The 17,043-nt window shown below is 36.5% G+C and overlaps 2 protein-coding genes across 2 annotated transcripts; both read left to right on the top strand.

Moving 5' to 3' along the window:
• The first annotated feature begins 10,098 nt into the window (after positions 1–10,098).
• si:ch211-213d14.1 (uncharacterized protein C11orf53 homolog) lies at positions 10,099–14,729 on the top strand. Its single transcript, XM_043258500.1, has 4 exons — positions 10,099–10,259; positions 10,926–11,026; positions 14,225–14,264; positions 14,362–14,729. Exons 1-4 carry the CDS (start codon positions 10,250–10,252, stop codon positions 14,727–14,729), a joined length of 519 nt encoding a protein of 172 aa, XP_043114435.1. The 5' UTR covers positions 10,099–10,249.
• Positions 14,730–14,864: 135 nt separating this feature from the next.
• Positions 14,865–16,998, top strand: LOC122358618 (uncharacterized protein C11orf53 homolog). Its single transcript, XM_043258499.1, has 2 exons — positions 14,865–14,874; positions 15,610–16,998. The coding sequence occupies exons 1-2, from the start codon at positions 14,865–14,867 to the stop codon at positions 15,999–16,001; spliced, it is 402 nt and encodes a 133-aa protein (XP_043114434.1). The 3' UTR covers positions 16,002–16,998.
• Positions 16,999–17,043: the final 45 nt, after the last annotated feature.

Below are 17,043 nucleotides of genomic sequence, written 5' to 3'. Positions count from 1 at the left end.
GGTCGGCCGGCATGCTGAAATAGGCGCGCTGGGGCTCTCCTGACAGCAGGCGGGCCAACGCGCGTGCCCAATCCCTCCGGTCCCATCCTTCCGTGGTTGCGGCGCTCTCGAACATCTCGAGATATATTTCAGGGTCATCGCTGGCGGCCATTTTGGGTAGCAGCTGTGGCTTGCATCCGGGGATCAGGCACGACGGGCGTGGTTGAGTGGCGGCGCGGAGAGCAGCGAGCTCCTGCTCGGTCTCGTTCTGGCGGGTAGCCAAATGCTCGACGATCTGTTGCTGGCGAATGGAAACCTCTGAGAGGCGTTGGAGAATTCCTCCATCTTCGCCGGGAAGCGGCGCTGCCTGGGAAAACAAAGAGAGAAGTTGATGTTGTGGGAACCTTTAATAGAGGCGGCGATAGCGCTCTTCCTTTTCTCTTTGTTTCCTCCGTTCTCTTGCGCTTAAAAACTGCCCGCATTCTCCACCACTTGTGGCGAGGCAGAGGAAGCACAAGAGAAACAGGTGCAGTGAAAACCCCCGGAGGGTGTATTTATTAGACAATACACAGAAGGTGAGCGGTGAGTCCGTGCGAGGAGTGCGGCGGTGAGTCCGGGGTGGTGTAGCGGTGAATCCGGTGAGTGCAGCGGTGAGTCGTCTCCGGTGTTTCCGTGCTTAGTAACGTGAGGGAGTCCACTGTGAGGTAGTAGGGAAGTAGCTCAGGCAGGCCCGTCACGTTGTAGCTTCTGGGAGACAAAGAAAGAGACAACAGGTTAGCTTGCGTTTCCGGAGTCTCGTGGCTCACTGAAGCCGTCGCCTGGCCGGGCTTATCTGGCCCGCGGCTGATGAGCTCCAGGTGTGGCGAATCCGTCGTTGAGTGGCTGGTGTAGGTGTTCGTGTTTGTTCCCCAGGGCAACGCTGATCGATCCTCGGACGCCTTTCGTCACAATATATATATATAATGTGTATATATATATGTAAATCTTTTCTAAATTCTGTATGTGTGTGTATTTAAATGTACACAATATATATATATATATATATATATATATATATATATATATATATATATATATATATATATATATATACAGTATACACAAATCATTTTATTTTGAATGTGATTAATTGCAGTTTATATATAATGACCAAATCAACCAGATCTGGGCTGAATGAAAGAAAATAATAGAGAAGTTCACACTAAACTTTTTTTGTTTTTTAAATAAAGCATTTTATTCTACCCTCAGAAAATTCAAGTATGATGTTAATTGTGGAAAGATTGCATCATCTTAAGTTCACGAGGGAGGCGGTGAGGATAGCTCACCATCCCTTCAGCGCAGCCAGCGCCGGCAGGCACACCGATTCTGATGATAGGTGAGCTAGGGCGCTGAGACTCCCATTTTAACTCTAATCCTAAGAACAGGGAGTATGGAAAAGTCAGTTGTATCAAAGCGCTTCTCCACATGCCCCAGCAAGATTGTGTCACAAGTTTAAAATGTCAAAGTAGTGAGCTAATGCATATTCCTGGTTATAAAATATACCGTCACTAATCTCTACCCTGTGACCCAAAGTTAGCAATGTGCTTTTAACAGATTATAATGCGACATTTGTATAAAACCTGTTTATATATGTGCAAGTGACGTAATATTTAAAGATACCAAAGTTATCCTTCTGGCTCTGTGGACAGATTAGTGTTTTGGAGGACAGATAGTTTGAGTAATTACTAACCTTGTAGCAAAAGCTACAAGGGCTCAATCAAATTAATACATTTTCGAGCTGTTGTTATCTGTTCGCGTGGCTTTCTCATTAACCGACATTTAATGATTTACAACACCACACACGTGTCTTAAGAGAGAGTGTCAAAGTTGCTTTGAAAATTCTGCATTTCCGAACACAAGAATAAGACTTAGCTCCACAAAAATCCTATTAAATAATTATTTTCGCCAGACTTCTGGAAAAAATCCCGATGATGATTTTGGCTTAACTCTGTCTTTTATGATCTCACAATAAAAATGACTTATAAGCTTAGCTCTCGCCAGCGTCGAAAAAGTTATTCGTTTATTAAATCCCATTAATGAGAATAATTCTTTTTAAAGCCCTTACACTCTTTCACACAAAATGCCACATGTGTTTAAAGATAATATTCCATATACCGTGCTTGCACCATCATTCCAGTCGTGTCCCTTCATTATATTTATAAAAAAGTATTTGGGCTTGCATTACGGTAAACTAAAGTGATTAACGTGGTTATTTTCATTAGCTAGAACGAACTGTGATATTCTTTGCTGCCAGAATTTGACAAAATAACCCGAGAGAGGAGAGAAAGGTCAGACCTTGATCATGTTTTAATTCTTGCTATTGTCTTGGCATTTATTTTCCCTTGAGTAGTTACAGGTTTGGTGTGTTAGTTTGTTGATACACACAGTTTTTTTCTTTTACCCCTTGACATTTAGACAACTGTGTTCTATTTGAACAATTAATACCACAAGGTAACCCCAGGCTTAGTTCCACTCTTTGACTGAGCACAAAACATTCAGATAACTTGGTCAGTCTTCATCATTATGCAACATTACAAACAGACAATCATAGCGCAGACATTAAACTTGCTTTTAATCAGTTGTGACCTATTTAGTGGAGGATTGGAGTGTTCTACAAGCTGCTTGGTGCCATATGAACAATACACTAAAACAGCGGCTTTAATTAGAAATAAGATGCTTTTAATCCACCAGTTTAATGTTTATTGTTTTATTTTAATTTGCTGTTGAACATTCATGTTTTAATAATATATTGAAATGAAGTTCAAATATATTGGATATGGATATGATTTGATGTGCTTATAATAAAAGCAGCATGCCCAGGATATTTATATATATATATATATATATATATATATATATATATATATATATATATATATATATATATATATACTTGTGTATTATTGTGATGCTTATATTGGCTGTTTGAACTATTAATTTGACGGCACCCATTCCCAGATTACAGTCCTGATGCTTCTGTTTCAGGTGAAAAAGTCAAACCAAGCAAGTTTAATATATAAATGTTTGCACACGGGAATATTACACAACATACAATAGTTTCCAGTATGCAAATGCAAAGATTAAGGAAATTAAATTTCCTTAAATTTCAGACTGGTTTAAGGTTCAGACTAGGTTCATAGATTTGATCATCAAGTACAAACACAAGTCTAGCCCCCGTGATAAATGCACACAGAATTCACAGAAACAGAAATGCAGTGATCCAACATAGCACCAACATATTTTCCGCACTTTAAAGCGGATTTATTCCACTGCAGTGATGAGAAGCAATGGAAAACCCAATATGACACAATACCAGTGAGACACCTGTGACATTTTCCAGTAGCCATTATTTAATCCAACACGTGCGGCACACATGCAGCACATCATCTCCTGAAGACTGTGAACAATTGCATATAATTCATTGGAGTAATGTGTAAGGAACACCATGAGCCTCACATCCATCATGTTGCAGATACAGCGTATGCCTTTAAACAGACTCCTGCTGGTTCGATCAAAACAAAAAGAGAAGGAAAAATGTAATAATAGATATATTTGATGGGTGATAGGTTTAGAACGAGAGAGAAATTAATATTATAGACAGGTCTGGCCATATTAGTGGACTAAATCATACAGCTGATGTTCATTAAATGAATAGTTCACCCAAAAAATGAAAATTAGCCGAACGATTATTCACTCTCAGGCCATCCAAAATCTAGCTGAGATTGTTTTTTTCATCAGAAAATATTCGGGGAAATTTAGCATGACATCAGAATGTCCAAACAGCTGAAAATATTACAATAACCCACAAGCAAGCTATAAGACTCCATAAATGAACATCTTTTGAAGATAAAAGCTGTGCATCTGTAATAAACAAATCCATTGATGTGCTTTAATGCTGTAAATCAATTAAATGCATCCATAATGACATTTTATTTACATGCGTGTATATTTATTGTGTATTTTTAGATACATGATTCATGTATAATATAAAGCCTATGAATATAAATATAAATGTATATAATATATGCATAAATCATTCGACAGCACCAGTTTTAACTTCACCTTTTGCTTGATGTGTGCATATTTCTCTCCTGATTTTTTTTTTTCTGCAAGTTGAAAGTTCAAGAAGATTCAGCATGCATTTTGATCTCATATGCTTCGAACAACTTGTTTTGGAAAAGTCAAATATTTTATATGGTTTTATTTTTTTTGCTTTCTTTTTTAGTATCCACTGCCCTCTCACAGGCCTGGCCTTTATGAGCTGAATTCTTTTCAAATAAATACTAGCCCTATGGCCACACTGAAAAGCACTTTTTATTAGGCATAACCCATTTATTATGATGGCGGCCTGAATCATTTTATTTCAAGCAACTGAGTCCCGCTGGCACACACTAGGAAAGCGTTATTTGTCCAATCACTATACTGCTGAAATCAGTGCACTGGAAATGTAACTATATAATTACATAATTGTATTTATTATAGTAATTATTATTTTATACATGTAATTTCATTTATGTGTTTGTTTTAATAAAGAAATGGAAAAACTATTTACAAGCAAAAGTTATTTTTTTTTATGCATGCTGTAAAACTTTACGTCCCTTTAAAGCAGGATGGACCGTGCCACAGGAAACAAGTTTCCTTTTTCTTGGAAAAGCAAATATTCTTTCCCCTGTAGTGTGGAGATTTCACAAACTAGGCCTGATAAATGGTCAGAATAACAGCCCATCTCGGTCAGGTCATGCACTACGCTTGTTCAGAAAGAGGCTGCACCTTAAATCCCTTACCTCCTTAATTTATAGTAGGCAAAAACAGTATGTGACATATATGAAATATGTATTGCGCTGAGAAGGTTTTCTGTTCGTTCTCACAGGCACGAACTGATTGGCCGCTGTCTTTATCGATTATCTCCAATTGATCGAAGCGTTCGGCACGGTCGTTTGAGTGACGTCACTTTCCAATTCAGACACGCCCCCTAATATTGCCCCGCCCCTTCACTTTGATTGACGTAATTGAAGTAGACATCCGAAATTCAAATACAAAAGGAAATGGGATTCAGTTTTAAGTTTAAGCAAATGTGGCAATTAATATTGCTATTTAAATATGTCAGGCTCTTGTTTTTTCATTTGAAATGTTGGCAAAAACGAAAATGCAAACGTAATGCAAGATGTGCATTATATTATTGTACTCTCAATTGTAAGTCGCTTTGGATAAAAGCGTCTGCAAAATGACTAAATGTAATGTAAATGTAAATGTGCAATTGCATTTGGATTATGTCTTGTGCGTCCACATAATGAAAATAGTCCTGAAAATAACTCCAAAGGCCTCTTCAACAGAAAGAATCAGTCTCCTCAGTGACTCTCTCTTTATCTCTATTGTTGTACCGCTTCATGAGTGAGTCATTTAACCACTCGATTCGTTCAAAACACCGATTCAGTCATGAACGAAGCATTCGGAGACGCTGTCGTTTCCTTTATTAAAATTAAATCTGGGTTTCCTACAAATAAGGAATGCAGTTGTTAAACTAAAGCAACCACACATTAACATGGTTTTGCTGTGCTAGCCATTTAGCTTCATTTAGCCATTTAGATAACGCTAGGCTAATACTAATCGAACGCACGCGTACGGAGCGCGAGATCTCGGTGGGGCCCGGATGTCCCACCTCCGTAATGTTAGTCCCGTCCGAAATGGCGCATGAAAACAGCACAAGTAACACGTAGTTTATAAAACTTATCCCGTCCTTACATGGCATTTGTTTCCTGAAAAGGCGAAGTAAGATATATCCTGCTGTTTTTGTTTACCTGTTCTGCGCAGCGTTGTTCTGAACAACAACACTCCCGTTTTTGTAATATATGCGCGCGTTTTTAATTACATTTCGTTATTGGAAATACCGAGTCACCGTAGAGAACTAATAACCAGTTAGTCGGTGCCTATATAGTGCGTGAAAATAGGCTATATGTGTGTAGGCCTGCAATATAGTCTACAGCGCCAATATAATAATGTAAGATCCAAACGCAGCCTGAAGTCTGTATTAGACCGCGTGGTCCTTTACGCAGAGTGCTGGAAAATTCCTTTGAGTGAGCCAAGAGAATGTTCCTGTGATAAGACAGGCCACTGCTCAGGGTGACAGAGCAAATACATGATTCAAGATCGTGTCCCTGCGATCTGCTGAGATCAAACAACCCGAGTTACAAGATTAACCACACGTTTATCACACACCCGTAATGAGACGAGACCGTTTAGAATGATATCTGAAGGACTGTAATATACTGGAAATTTAGGTTTGCCATCACAGAAATACATTGCATTTTAAAATGCATTCAGATAAATTATTTTAAATGGGAATTGTTTTATGTAAAGCTCAAAAGGTTTTCAACTCATCATCCTCAGTTTGTTTAATGAAGATTTACAGATGGAGAACGTATCCAGTTGATTTCAAAAGATGACTTGTAGGCTGTATAAGGAGGTGAACCGTCTTTGGGGAGATCAAGTGCTTTTCCAGAGAAAATGAGAACAGGATGTTCCCTGATAGGCAAAAAATAGAGAGCAAAAAAGTGAGATTGCTTGAGAGTTCATTAATTAAACTATCATCTGGTGTTCCCAAAAGAACAAGGATGTTTAATTTCCTAGATTGGCAAACCTGTCTCCATCTTAAAGGGATAGTTCACCCAAAAATGTAAATCCAGTCATCATTTAGTGGCTCTCAGGTTAATCCAAACCTGCATGAGTATCTTTCTTCTGTCGGAAAGAAATGCACAGGAAGGATTGCGGGAGCTGATTGAGATGCACCTTATGAATTATGAACTATCTGTTAGAATCACATACTGTTTGCACTCATTAGGCTTGTTTTTAATATTGTTGGGAATTTTACATTATTTAACTTAATTAAAATGTAATGGTGTAACTATTTCCATTACTTTTTTTTAAATGATTACCTTTTATTATTATTATTATTATTATTTTTAATAAATGCCTTATTATTATCATTTTCAACTTCTATTTTTTAAAAACATTTTAACCATGCAGGGCTAAACTTAAAACAGCACTCACTAAAGGCTGGTTTTTGCCACAATTGTCGCTTGAATTAAGATCAAATAAAATCTGATTTAGCACATCTTTTCTTACTTTGAAATTGTGCTTAGGTTAAATACATTTAAAATCATGACAAGTTGTATTTTTATAGCTTTGATACTACTTTTGTAATCAAATCTTTGCATAGCTATATGACGGGATACCTAACAACGCTTTGGAAAATAAGTAAAATCTTAAAAAATAAAGCATGCAATTGTAATTATTTTTAATTAAGTAAAGCCGTTACTAGACATAACTAGACCCAACACTGGTGTTAAATTCAGTATGGCATCTAATTTGATTCAAATCTATTCTGCAAAACTAAAATGACAAAAAAATAAGATATTTCAAATTAAAAATGAAGATATTTAGCACTGAATTAATATTTTGCACCCAGTAGAGTATCTTAAAATGCTGAAACGTGTGGTTTATATGTTCTAAATAAGAGAGTAAATAAAATAAAAATCTAAATAAATCTTAATGATTAGGGTTTGTGTTAGGGTTACTTGCATGTATTTATCCATCCTTTATTTATTGTTTAAGTATTAAATACATATTACAGGTGTACAAAGTTCACCTTAAAATAAAGTGTTTCTAATATTTGTTATTTAAATAAAGATTTTCTTTTTACAGTAGGCTACCATTGTCATCAAGCATGAGCCTATGAACTATCAAGCATAGTTTGTATCTTGGTCCACTAGAGGTCAGTATTGAACACAGAATCAAGCGAGGCTCGTAGTATTTCCATACTGCTGCAGACACCGACAGGTGTATTGTTTTTAAAGGTATGACAACACCTGTTGAATTGTGATTTTTTTTTTTTTTAAATCTCTTTGAAACGAAGACCTGATGGGTGTATTCAGTCGCCTGTTGTTATTTTATATTAGCAATAAATAAAAAAAAAGAGCACTGATAATACAAATAAAAGAGCACTGTAGCTAGTGGAATATAAAGATGGAGATTTGTTTGCATAATCATAATTCCTTGCAGTTAGTTTGTGTTTTAAAACAATGACCAGACTGCATTTGCTTACGGATTCTTTTGACAGTTTGTCAATATTTCTGGTTATATTACATAGTATCAGTATTTTATATAGCAAACATAATGATAATAAATGATAATAATGGGTAGTTCAGGAGACCACGTTTCCTTATTGCAGCAAAGTTGTTTGGTTTTTATTGGTAATAGTCTATTCCTGGATGTTCTTTCAACTTTCATTATTTAGAAGACGCGCTGACCGCCAGCATCCATCCAAAAGTAAATGACCCATGGCCTTACTGGAAAGTCTCTCACAGTCAGATTTGCATTTTTCTATATTTAACAGCAAGTCAGAAACAAAAGCCATGCGTTGTTAGTCAAAACCACCTTACATTGTTATTTTTAAAAGCTGTGCATAACCTACAATCCGTCCACAATCATGCATGTTAATTATTGTGAGTGAAATCAGACGCTGATACCTCTCCGCCATGAAGCGGTTTCATGAAATCTACTCTGTAATTAATTAGAAGAAGCTGAGTGATTTCTGAAAGCACATTTTGTTTGCTAAACACATACTTGCCCTGAGCAGTTACAGCAGTGTTTTGTTGTTGGGTGTTTTCATGCGGTTGGCTCACATGCGAGGCTTAACACAATTGATGTCACAAAGACTGGTAACTTAACCTAACCTATACCCATCTTTGTGCCAAGTTATTAGCAGTGTGGAATACTGTTTATACACGGGGCGCCAGATACACGGAGCGACACAGAAGAGAAATAACGCCTCAGTGTTTGTTTTTATGACTGCTCACCCTTTACGGCTTACTTATGTCGAACATACATCGAACCAAAAACTATCACAACAGCTTTAGTTTTGACAAAACACTCCATGTTTCGGTAGTGACGCTGGTGGTTTGGTGGCAGCCACATCGCATTACAACGTTTGAACTTGCATTCTAAAACACTATTAGAAAAAATGGCATAACTGCACTTGAATTTAATTTATTTTCCCTAAATATGGCTGTTTCTGTAGCGGCAATTGTGTAGGATATACATAAAAAAAAAACCTACGTTATGGAAAAACTCTCAGAAAAGTGAGAAAAATTATGTTCGGTAGTGACGTTTTTTAAATTTACGCACATCTATCTATCTATCTATCTATCTATCCATCTATACACACTCTATCTATCTACCTATCTATCTATTTATCTATCTATATCTATCTATCTATCTATCTATCTATCTATCTATCCATCTATACACACTCTATCTATCTACCTATCTATCTATTTATCTATATCTATCTATCTACCTATCTATCTATCTATCTACCTATCTATCTATTTATCTATATCTATCTATCTATTATCTATCTATCTATCTATCTATCTATCTATCTATCTATCTATCTATCTATCTATCTATCTATCTATCGATCGATCGTCTTATATATAGTCTTTGTATTTTGCACATTGTATTTTCAGTCAACCTAATATTTTTAGGACATTTCCATTTTCTGTTTCTAGTAAGACTATATTACTGGCAGAGGTGATATCCATATCAAAACAGGAAGGAGTGCTCATAAGTCACTTAGAGAAAGGACAAAAACGCTAATCTTTGTTTTGGCACTCGCACCGTCCAAACCGCCCTATAGATGAAAAGTCACTAAAATAACTTACACCCAAACTCCAGGGCATTTGATCTGACTGTAAGGCTTCACCGGCGAGAGCCGAGGTTTCAGGTCTTCATTTCTGCTCCACAATTTTCCATCAAGTCGTTCATTGTTGTTTGACTCATTTAATGTAATGCAAGCACAACGTCAGTATAAGTCGAATGGTTAATAATACCATGCTACAATAAAACCCTGAAATGACCAGCAAAGGTTAGTCTTGACATCACCAACGACGATGGCGTGTCATTCGTGCTCGCTCCTCGCTAATCTGGAAGGTTGATGCAAATGCTTGAAAAACGTCCTGGCAATTATTTGCATGCAAACAAATGTGCGAGGGTCATTTCAAAAGCTGACTTCTGATCAGCGTCTATGGTATAGTTCGCTAAAGCGGAGCTGGATTTCGTGTCTTTGGTATAATGGTCAAATTCAGCTGGAGTTTGGGAGCAGACAAAGTTGTTTCACTGGGATAGATAGCCGAGTAGATTTCCTGCTCTCAACATCTGACGTATCTGCATCATGGAAACAGGTAAGGTGTCATTTATACGTATATAAAAGCTCGGTTTTACTAACTCCGTTTAAGATTGATCTTCTTGCAATGACTGAACTCCATGTACTATGTAACTCCTATGTTATCCAGTCTGATTGCTTAATTAAAAGACATTCGTAGCTTGAGCTCTTTAATAATACTATCTCAGACAGCTTCCAGTGTTTCATCTCACGAACATGGGTCTTTTACATAACGCTACAATGATTTTTGCATGCAATTTCCTATCACCGACATTTTAAATTGCAAATACACTGTTCTGCTGACCCAGGATTTTTGCTTCCCAGGAATTGTCTTTTTGTGTTTTCCGGGAATAAACTTCAACGTCAGTGCCGAGCGATAACCTCGCCGCCCTCCTCCGGCTTACGAGGTCGCGCAGGCGTATAAACACCGAATAATACTCGTCCCCTCGTGATGTTTCAACTGGACGGAGTTAGTGTTCGTAAACTGACCGATTTGCATTGACCAAAACCAAAGATAATTTCCATGCCAGTTATAGATGCACGCCATAAAACTGACAGGAGATACCGCACCTGCTCGAAAAACGAAGAAACGATTGCGCACTTGTTATTAAGCCTGACGCTGAGTGACGGGTGTCCTGTGCCGTTTTCCCATGTTTCTGACGCGTTTATGTTTTTTTTTTTTCAGAGTGCTCGAAGAGAGTGTACCAGGGAGTCAGGGTGAAGCACACGGTGAAAGATCTGCTGGCAGAAAAGAGGTCACGGCAGACGAGCGGGCCACGTTACGCTGTAAGTCCGCGGCTTCATCTCACCTGGTCAATACCCTCAACCGAAACACACCCCACCCTGCCATTCACAATGCTCCCTTTCACTCCATTCACGCTGCCACTCTGCTTTTCTTTCATATATGCAAACAGACAGTTTAAAACAGTTGGCATATTCTGCGCCCCGCCACTTTATTTGCTCATTGGCTTATCTTTTTTATTCTAATGATGAAGCTCTGGCCCGTGATGCATGCCCTCGGAGTCTAGTCTTTTTCTCACACAGGGCAAAGCCCGTTAGTGAATACCTGCACACAAGCGGCAGACAATAGCAGCGGCGCTGATGCTCATGAGCTCCTGGGGTTTGGGAGTCAATCATCCTTTTGCTGCTGTAGTATGCCTATGCAAAGTCAAACACTCGCACACCTGCTCCACTGTATTGTTCCTCCTGTAGACCACAGACAAGTCGCCTGTTGTCACTCTAGACGAGCACAAATCAGACTTGCAGACATCTGGCTGCACAAGAGAACGCTTTTCTCCATGTCAATGGCACGCCGAGCTGGCTTTTGTTTGAATAAGTAGAGTAATGGCTTCTGTCTCGCCACTGTACAAACTAATAGCATTGCATGGTTTCAAACAATGGATTGGATCTTGTGTTGTAAATTGTACACAAAATGTGTGTTAAATTGTAAGATATAATACATAAACAGCATTAGTAACGCAAAAAGAAAATGAACCTTTCTAAAGAGTCAAAATAATTAGATATATGATATATTATATATATATATAAAGTAGTTAATTTCTAATATGTACTTCTTAATTTATCATTAAATGTATTTATTTATTAATTGTTTTATTTATTACACATAAAAACTTTTGTAGTAGTGTGTGTGTGTGTGTGTGTATATATATATATATATATATATATATATATATATATATATATATATATATATATATATATATATATATATATATATATATACTAGAAATATTTAATATTATATTTTAATTGCAATAATATTATATAATTTTTTATACATTTATAAAATGTAATATAAAAAGTTTATATTACTCTAATTTTAAATTAAAAAGAAAATACACTAAATATTCTTAACACACACACATGCATATGCATTTCATAATTTAATTCTTTACTTAAATAAATCTATAATATTATCTAGAAACATCAAGCAATGAAAATCTGTATAATTCTCTAATATTACAGTTTCATGACCATTGCGACTTTCCATGATGTGTGATGTATTGTTGATACTTTGAGCAGTGAATGGTAATTAATCTTTTGTATGTAATGCAATAGGTAAAAAGTAACTATGTTTTGGAAGCATAATGAAATGACATGCATGTAGGTGTCAATCATTGTGATCCCACGGGGACACGACTGAGACCAAACACATACTACAATGGCAGAGCAGGAGGAGGGTTGCACAGGAGAATCGGAGCATGTCGAGGCCACACAGAACAAAAATAGCTTTATAATGAGCTTACATCTGTATCTATGGCCTTTTATTTGGGGTAGAAGAGCCATCTGCAGACTTCACCAAACGTTGTCCACAGAAGTCATGTCCAAACACAGGACCAAAACAATACAGACACTTGACAGGGGCTCCAGGCGAACAATAGTGAAATACTACTCTTATATAATCTTTGGTCAAAGAAAACTGTTTAAATAAAAGTTGCATGAATAAGAGAATAACAAACATTGAGAGCTGATGTTACAAAATTTTATTCAATTTTTTTTTACATGTTGTTTTAAATATTGTGCTATTAGTCAATGTAATTTTTGTATAAATGAGACACAATTGACAATTTGAGTTTTAATATTTATATATGTGTGTGTGTGTATATATATATATATATATATATATATATATATATATATATATATATATATTTTATATAAGTATATATGTAATATAAGTATATATGTAAATATAAGTAATACATTTTTTTAATGGTTTTAGATTTAGTTCATCCTAATAATCCTGAATAGGCTTTCATGGCATAACATTACATTTTATTTTACATATCGCTTTAAGTATTGTGTTTTGAGTAGATATTTTAGTAGAATTGAAACACCATTATAAGTTTTTGTTAATATTTTTAAATTAGTTTTCATTTTAATTTCAAGTTTAGTCATTTTTCTGCTTCTGTAGTTTTTTTACAATATGTCAGCATAGTTCTTTATAAATACGTATTATTATAAATCATAGAGTACATAACGTTTATGCAATATGTATATAATGTACAATTACTTTTTTAACATAAAAAATATATTTTCAATGAGTTAAATATTATTTCATTTCGAGTAGTGAAAATGTTTTTATGGTTTTAGTATTAGTTAATTACACCAAACCCTGATTGTAAGCTTTCCACGGCCTGACGCCTGACTAAATGAACTTGCATCACCTGATCAGTGGCTAACAGTACACAAAAATAAAACAAAAAGAAGCCCAAATCGTATCAGCCGTTTCAAAAGATTCCAAAAAAGCAAAAAACTATGATTAACGAACCAGAACAGGGAAAAAACCCCAAAACAAACTGGGAGCCACGCAATCTACATTTATTTCAAGAAGCATGACACAAGCACAGAGTACACGTGGACATAATGGCCACGCATTACATCAAAAGCAGGGTCCTGTTAGTGGCTGCCAGCGTCGATCTTACACCCCTGTACAGTAGAGTTATTTCTCTCCTCACCTTGGTTTATCTTGAGGCTGGATCAGGTGCAGAGTCACAGCCTTGGAGCTCTTCAACAGCCTGATTTCCATGCCATGCCTTCAAAGAGGCACTGAGGCGTAGGCTGTTCACATAGGGAAGTCTTGGGACGAGCAAATGACATTCAAATGCTAGCCTCAAAATTTGCTTGCCCTCCAGCCAGCGCTGCCTTGATATCAGCTCTTTTATGCTTGTAATATGCAAACGAACGAGAGCCCGTGTCTGTCTATCGCCTCGCCAAAATATACAACGACAAAATATGAGAGAAATCTACGGGTCCCACTGGCGTCTCGCTAGCAGAACTGAAAGGCGAGAAAGTGTTTCGTCGTTTGAAACGCTTGCTGGAGGGACGCTCTTTAAGTTTCGGGGCCGTTTAATAGATGCATGCAAACATGCTCGTCGTGTGCCATTAAGACCGGACTGCATTAGTCAAAGTAAATGATCAGAGAAAACTAATGGGAAACTGATGATATCAACCTTTTTCTAGGGTGTCTCGTCTCCTCCGAGTCCGTTTGTTCAAATGACTGGTGAGTCTCCAACACTTCACGTGTGTATGTTTAAGTCTGAAATGTGCAATGATGTTTCTAGATGGCATCTCGGTCACGATCGCTGTGGTCTCTTCAGGTTCTCACATGCTTCCGAGTTACTACGGCATGAGGAGGCCTTTCATTTCGGACACGGAGTTTTGTTCCTCGACTAAACCGTTTTCGGCTGACGTCTACCCCTCGGCGCTAACGGGAAAGTCTCTGTCGTGCGAAAGCGGATGCGTGTCTGGATACTCCTCGCTCATCGACAGCTACTACCCGGAGACTTTTGGAGACTACCGAAGCACTCCTTTCTCCGGCGGAGGGAGCACAATATTCTCGCCCTCTGCGTTGTCTTCTTTGCTCCCTTCTTACTCCGGTGACCCTTCACATTATTTGCTGGTAAGATGTGGCACACGAGGTGGCACGGAAAAAACAAACAAACACGTCAGCGCTGTTGAAGTGTAGCCAAAATCTTACACTCTGTATGACTTTGTCTGCATGTTTGTCCTCCTTAGGGATGGAACATTTTAGCATTTGAGCCATTTTTAAGCTTATGAAGGGAGTATTTAGTTTCTGCTGTAGTGTTGACTTTATTTGCATATGGGACAAAGTTCAAATGAATCAATAAATAAGTTTGCAGGCGGTTGCATTCAAGTACTAAACAGTAATTAATTTTATTAAATATTTTAATATTGTATTCTATTTTCTGTGTTTACATAATTGCATTTTTTATTAATTGATTATTTATTAATTAAAATGTCATAATTAATAACAAATTAATACAAATATTTAAAAACATGTAGTAGTAATTAAATTAGTAGTATATAAATTATAATATTAATCTTAAAGATATATTCTAGGCACTTATTATATTTTAAATATTTATTTATTTATTACAACTGAAATAAGGTTGCAAATTATACTATGTATAAATAAAAGCATTATACTTTTTAGGAAAAAAATTATATATATTGGCTAGTTTAACATTTGAGCATATGTTTAATTTTATGTTTAAATTAATCGGTTAATAAATGAAGAATTTTACAGGCAGTTTGATCTAAATACACATTTAGAAAATGAAAACGTTAAAAATAATAATGTAATTATTTGAAAAAGTTACAAACAGAGATTAGATTTAAATAGAGAAAATGTTTATGTTCTACAAAATAATCATTCAATTATTTAAATGAATGTAAACATTATACCTATATAATATTTATATTTATATAGTATTTATAAATATATAATAAGTTTAAAAATATACATTTAAATCTAATATACATAAAATAGTACTGAAAAGATATTTTTGTGTATTTAGAATATTTTCTTTTTTTGTTCTCCTCAGAGGACTCCTGGGAGGCCCGCCAGCGACGGGTGGAGGCGTTGTGTGGAGACGTCCTGGCTCCCATGCCCCTGTCCGCACCCAGCGCCCTGGTCAACCCCGACACCGTCAGCCCGACCCAGTTCCGCTCGTCGTCCCGGGGCTCGAGCATGACGTCCTCGCAGTCGTACTCCCTCCATTCACTGGATGAAGTCAATTATCACTCCTCATTTCAACCCGCCTCTGGCAGCTTTGCCTCCCCTTCGTTTATGACTGAGCCTGCGACCAAACTGGTGCCAGGGCTACCCTCGGAAGACGCCGAAAGCGCCCCTTCGGCCCTGAGCGACAGCCTGGTATGGGGCAAGGAGGACACTAGTAGCACTTGGTCACAGTATGAGGTCCGAAGGGCATTCTGAGACTGAATTAAAAGGAAACGAAGGCTGGCCTGGCAGCCTAGCAGATCAACATCTCTTTAATACGTAACAATTAGCACTACAATCTTTTTTTGCTTAGCGGAGCTAAGACTTAACATTGAGGAACAAATTATATCTTCAATTTAACGTTTTGACTGTATCGTTTATCATTACCGCATCTTCTCTTTCCACCGTTACAGCTTATATTGGGATGATAATCAGTATAAGGAGTCTGTATATCAGATTTTGTTTTTTTTATTTCTGTGACACGCAAGTGACAGTGAGTCTATATAAATGTATATTGTCCGCAAAAATTAAGTGTTACGATATTTATAGCTGATAGCCCTATTTCTCTTCTCCTGAGTTTTACATTTCAAAAGCATGTCGTGAAAATGGTTTAAAGGTAAATGAACTAGAATTCTGTAAAAAAAACAAAAAAACAACAACAAAAAAAAAACATTTGAATGAAACCTCAAACTTTTTATTGAATAAATGTACAAAGATAAAAAAAAAAAAAAAGTTTTTCATTATTATATATTCGTATTTATTGAAATGCAATGTAGAGGATAAGGAAAAAGTACATACAAAATAATTTGAAAAAGATGTGTTTTCTTTCTTTCAGATTTTGTAGATAAAGAGATCTGACTTCTAAAGTAAGACCTTGTAAAATAAACCATATAAAATTAATAAATGACCGAATGATTTTTCTGATGCTTTATTATAATAACAAATAAAGAGTTCAGACGCAAACATTTCTAAAATTTGTTTTCTAAAATTAGGATTTTTGCTGTATTTATGTTCAGGTATTTCATTTTACAGGACCTATGCATTTCCATTAGAATAAACCTGAGCCCGATAAAAACGCTCCTCCAAGATTTCAGATGGCACTCATGGCTCATGCATCTGAACAAATCTCGCAAATATTCTTTTAGGACTAAAGCAAAGGTGTTATTCCAGGCCTGTACTGAAATGAGAGCACGAATCAGACCGCATCCGCATTATAAAAAATGTAAATAAATAATAATAGTGCACTAAAATAAAGCGC

This window comes from Puntigrus tetrazona, chromosome 15 (genome assembly GCF_018831695.1).
Source record: "Puntigrus tetrazona isolate hp1 chromosome 15, ASM1883169v1, whole genome shotgun sequence".
NCBI lineage: Eukaryota > Metazoa > Chordata > Actinopteri > Cypriniformes > Cyprinidae > Puntigrus > Puntigrus tetrazona.
This window is presented reverse-complemented; position numbering and strand designations above follow the sequence as displayed.

Excerpts from the sequence above, each read along its gene's own strand:
- si:ch211-213d14.1 (XM_043258500.1), top strand. Across the intron at positions 11,027-14,224 it reads CGAGCGGGCCACGTTACGCT|GGTGTCTCGTCTCCTCCGAG; the intron begins GTAAGTCCGCGG and ends ACCTTTTTCTAG. Across the intron at positions 14,265-14,361 it reads TCCGTTTGTTCAAATGACTG|GTTCTCACATGCTTCCGAGT; the intron begins GTGAGTCTCCAA and ends TGGTCTCTTCAG.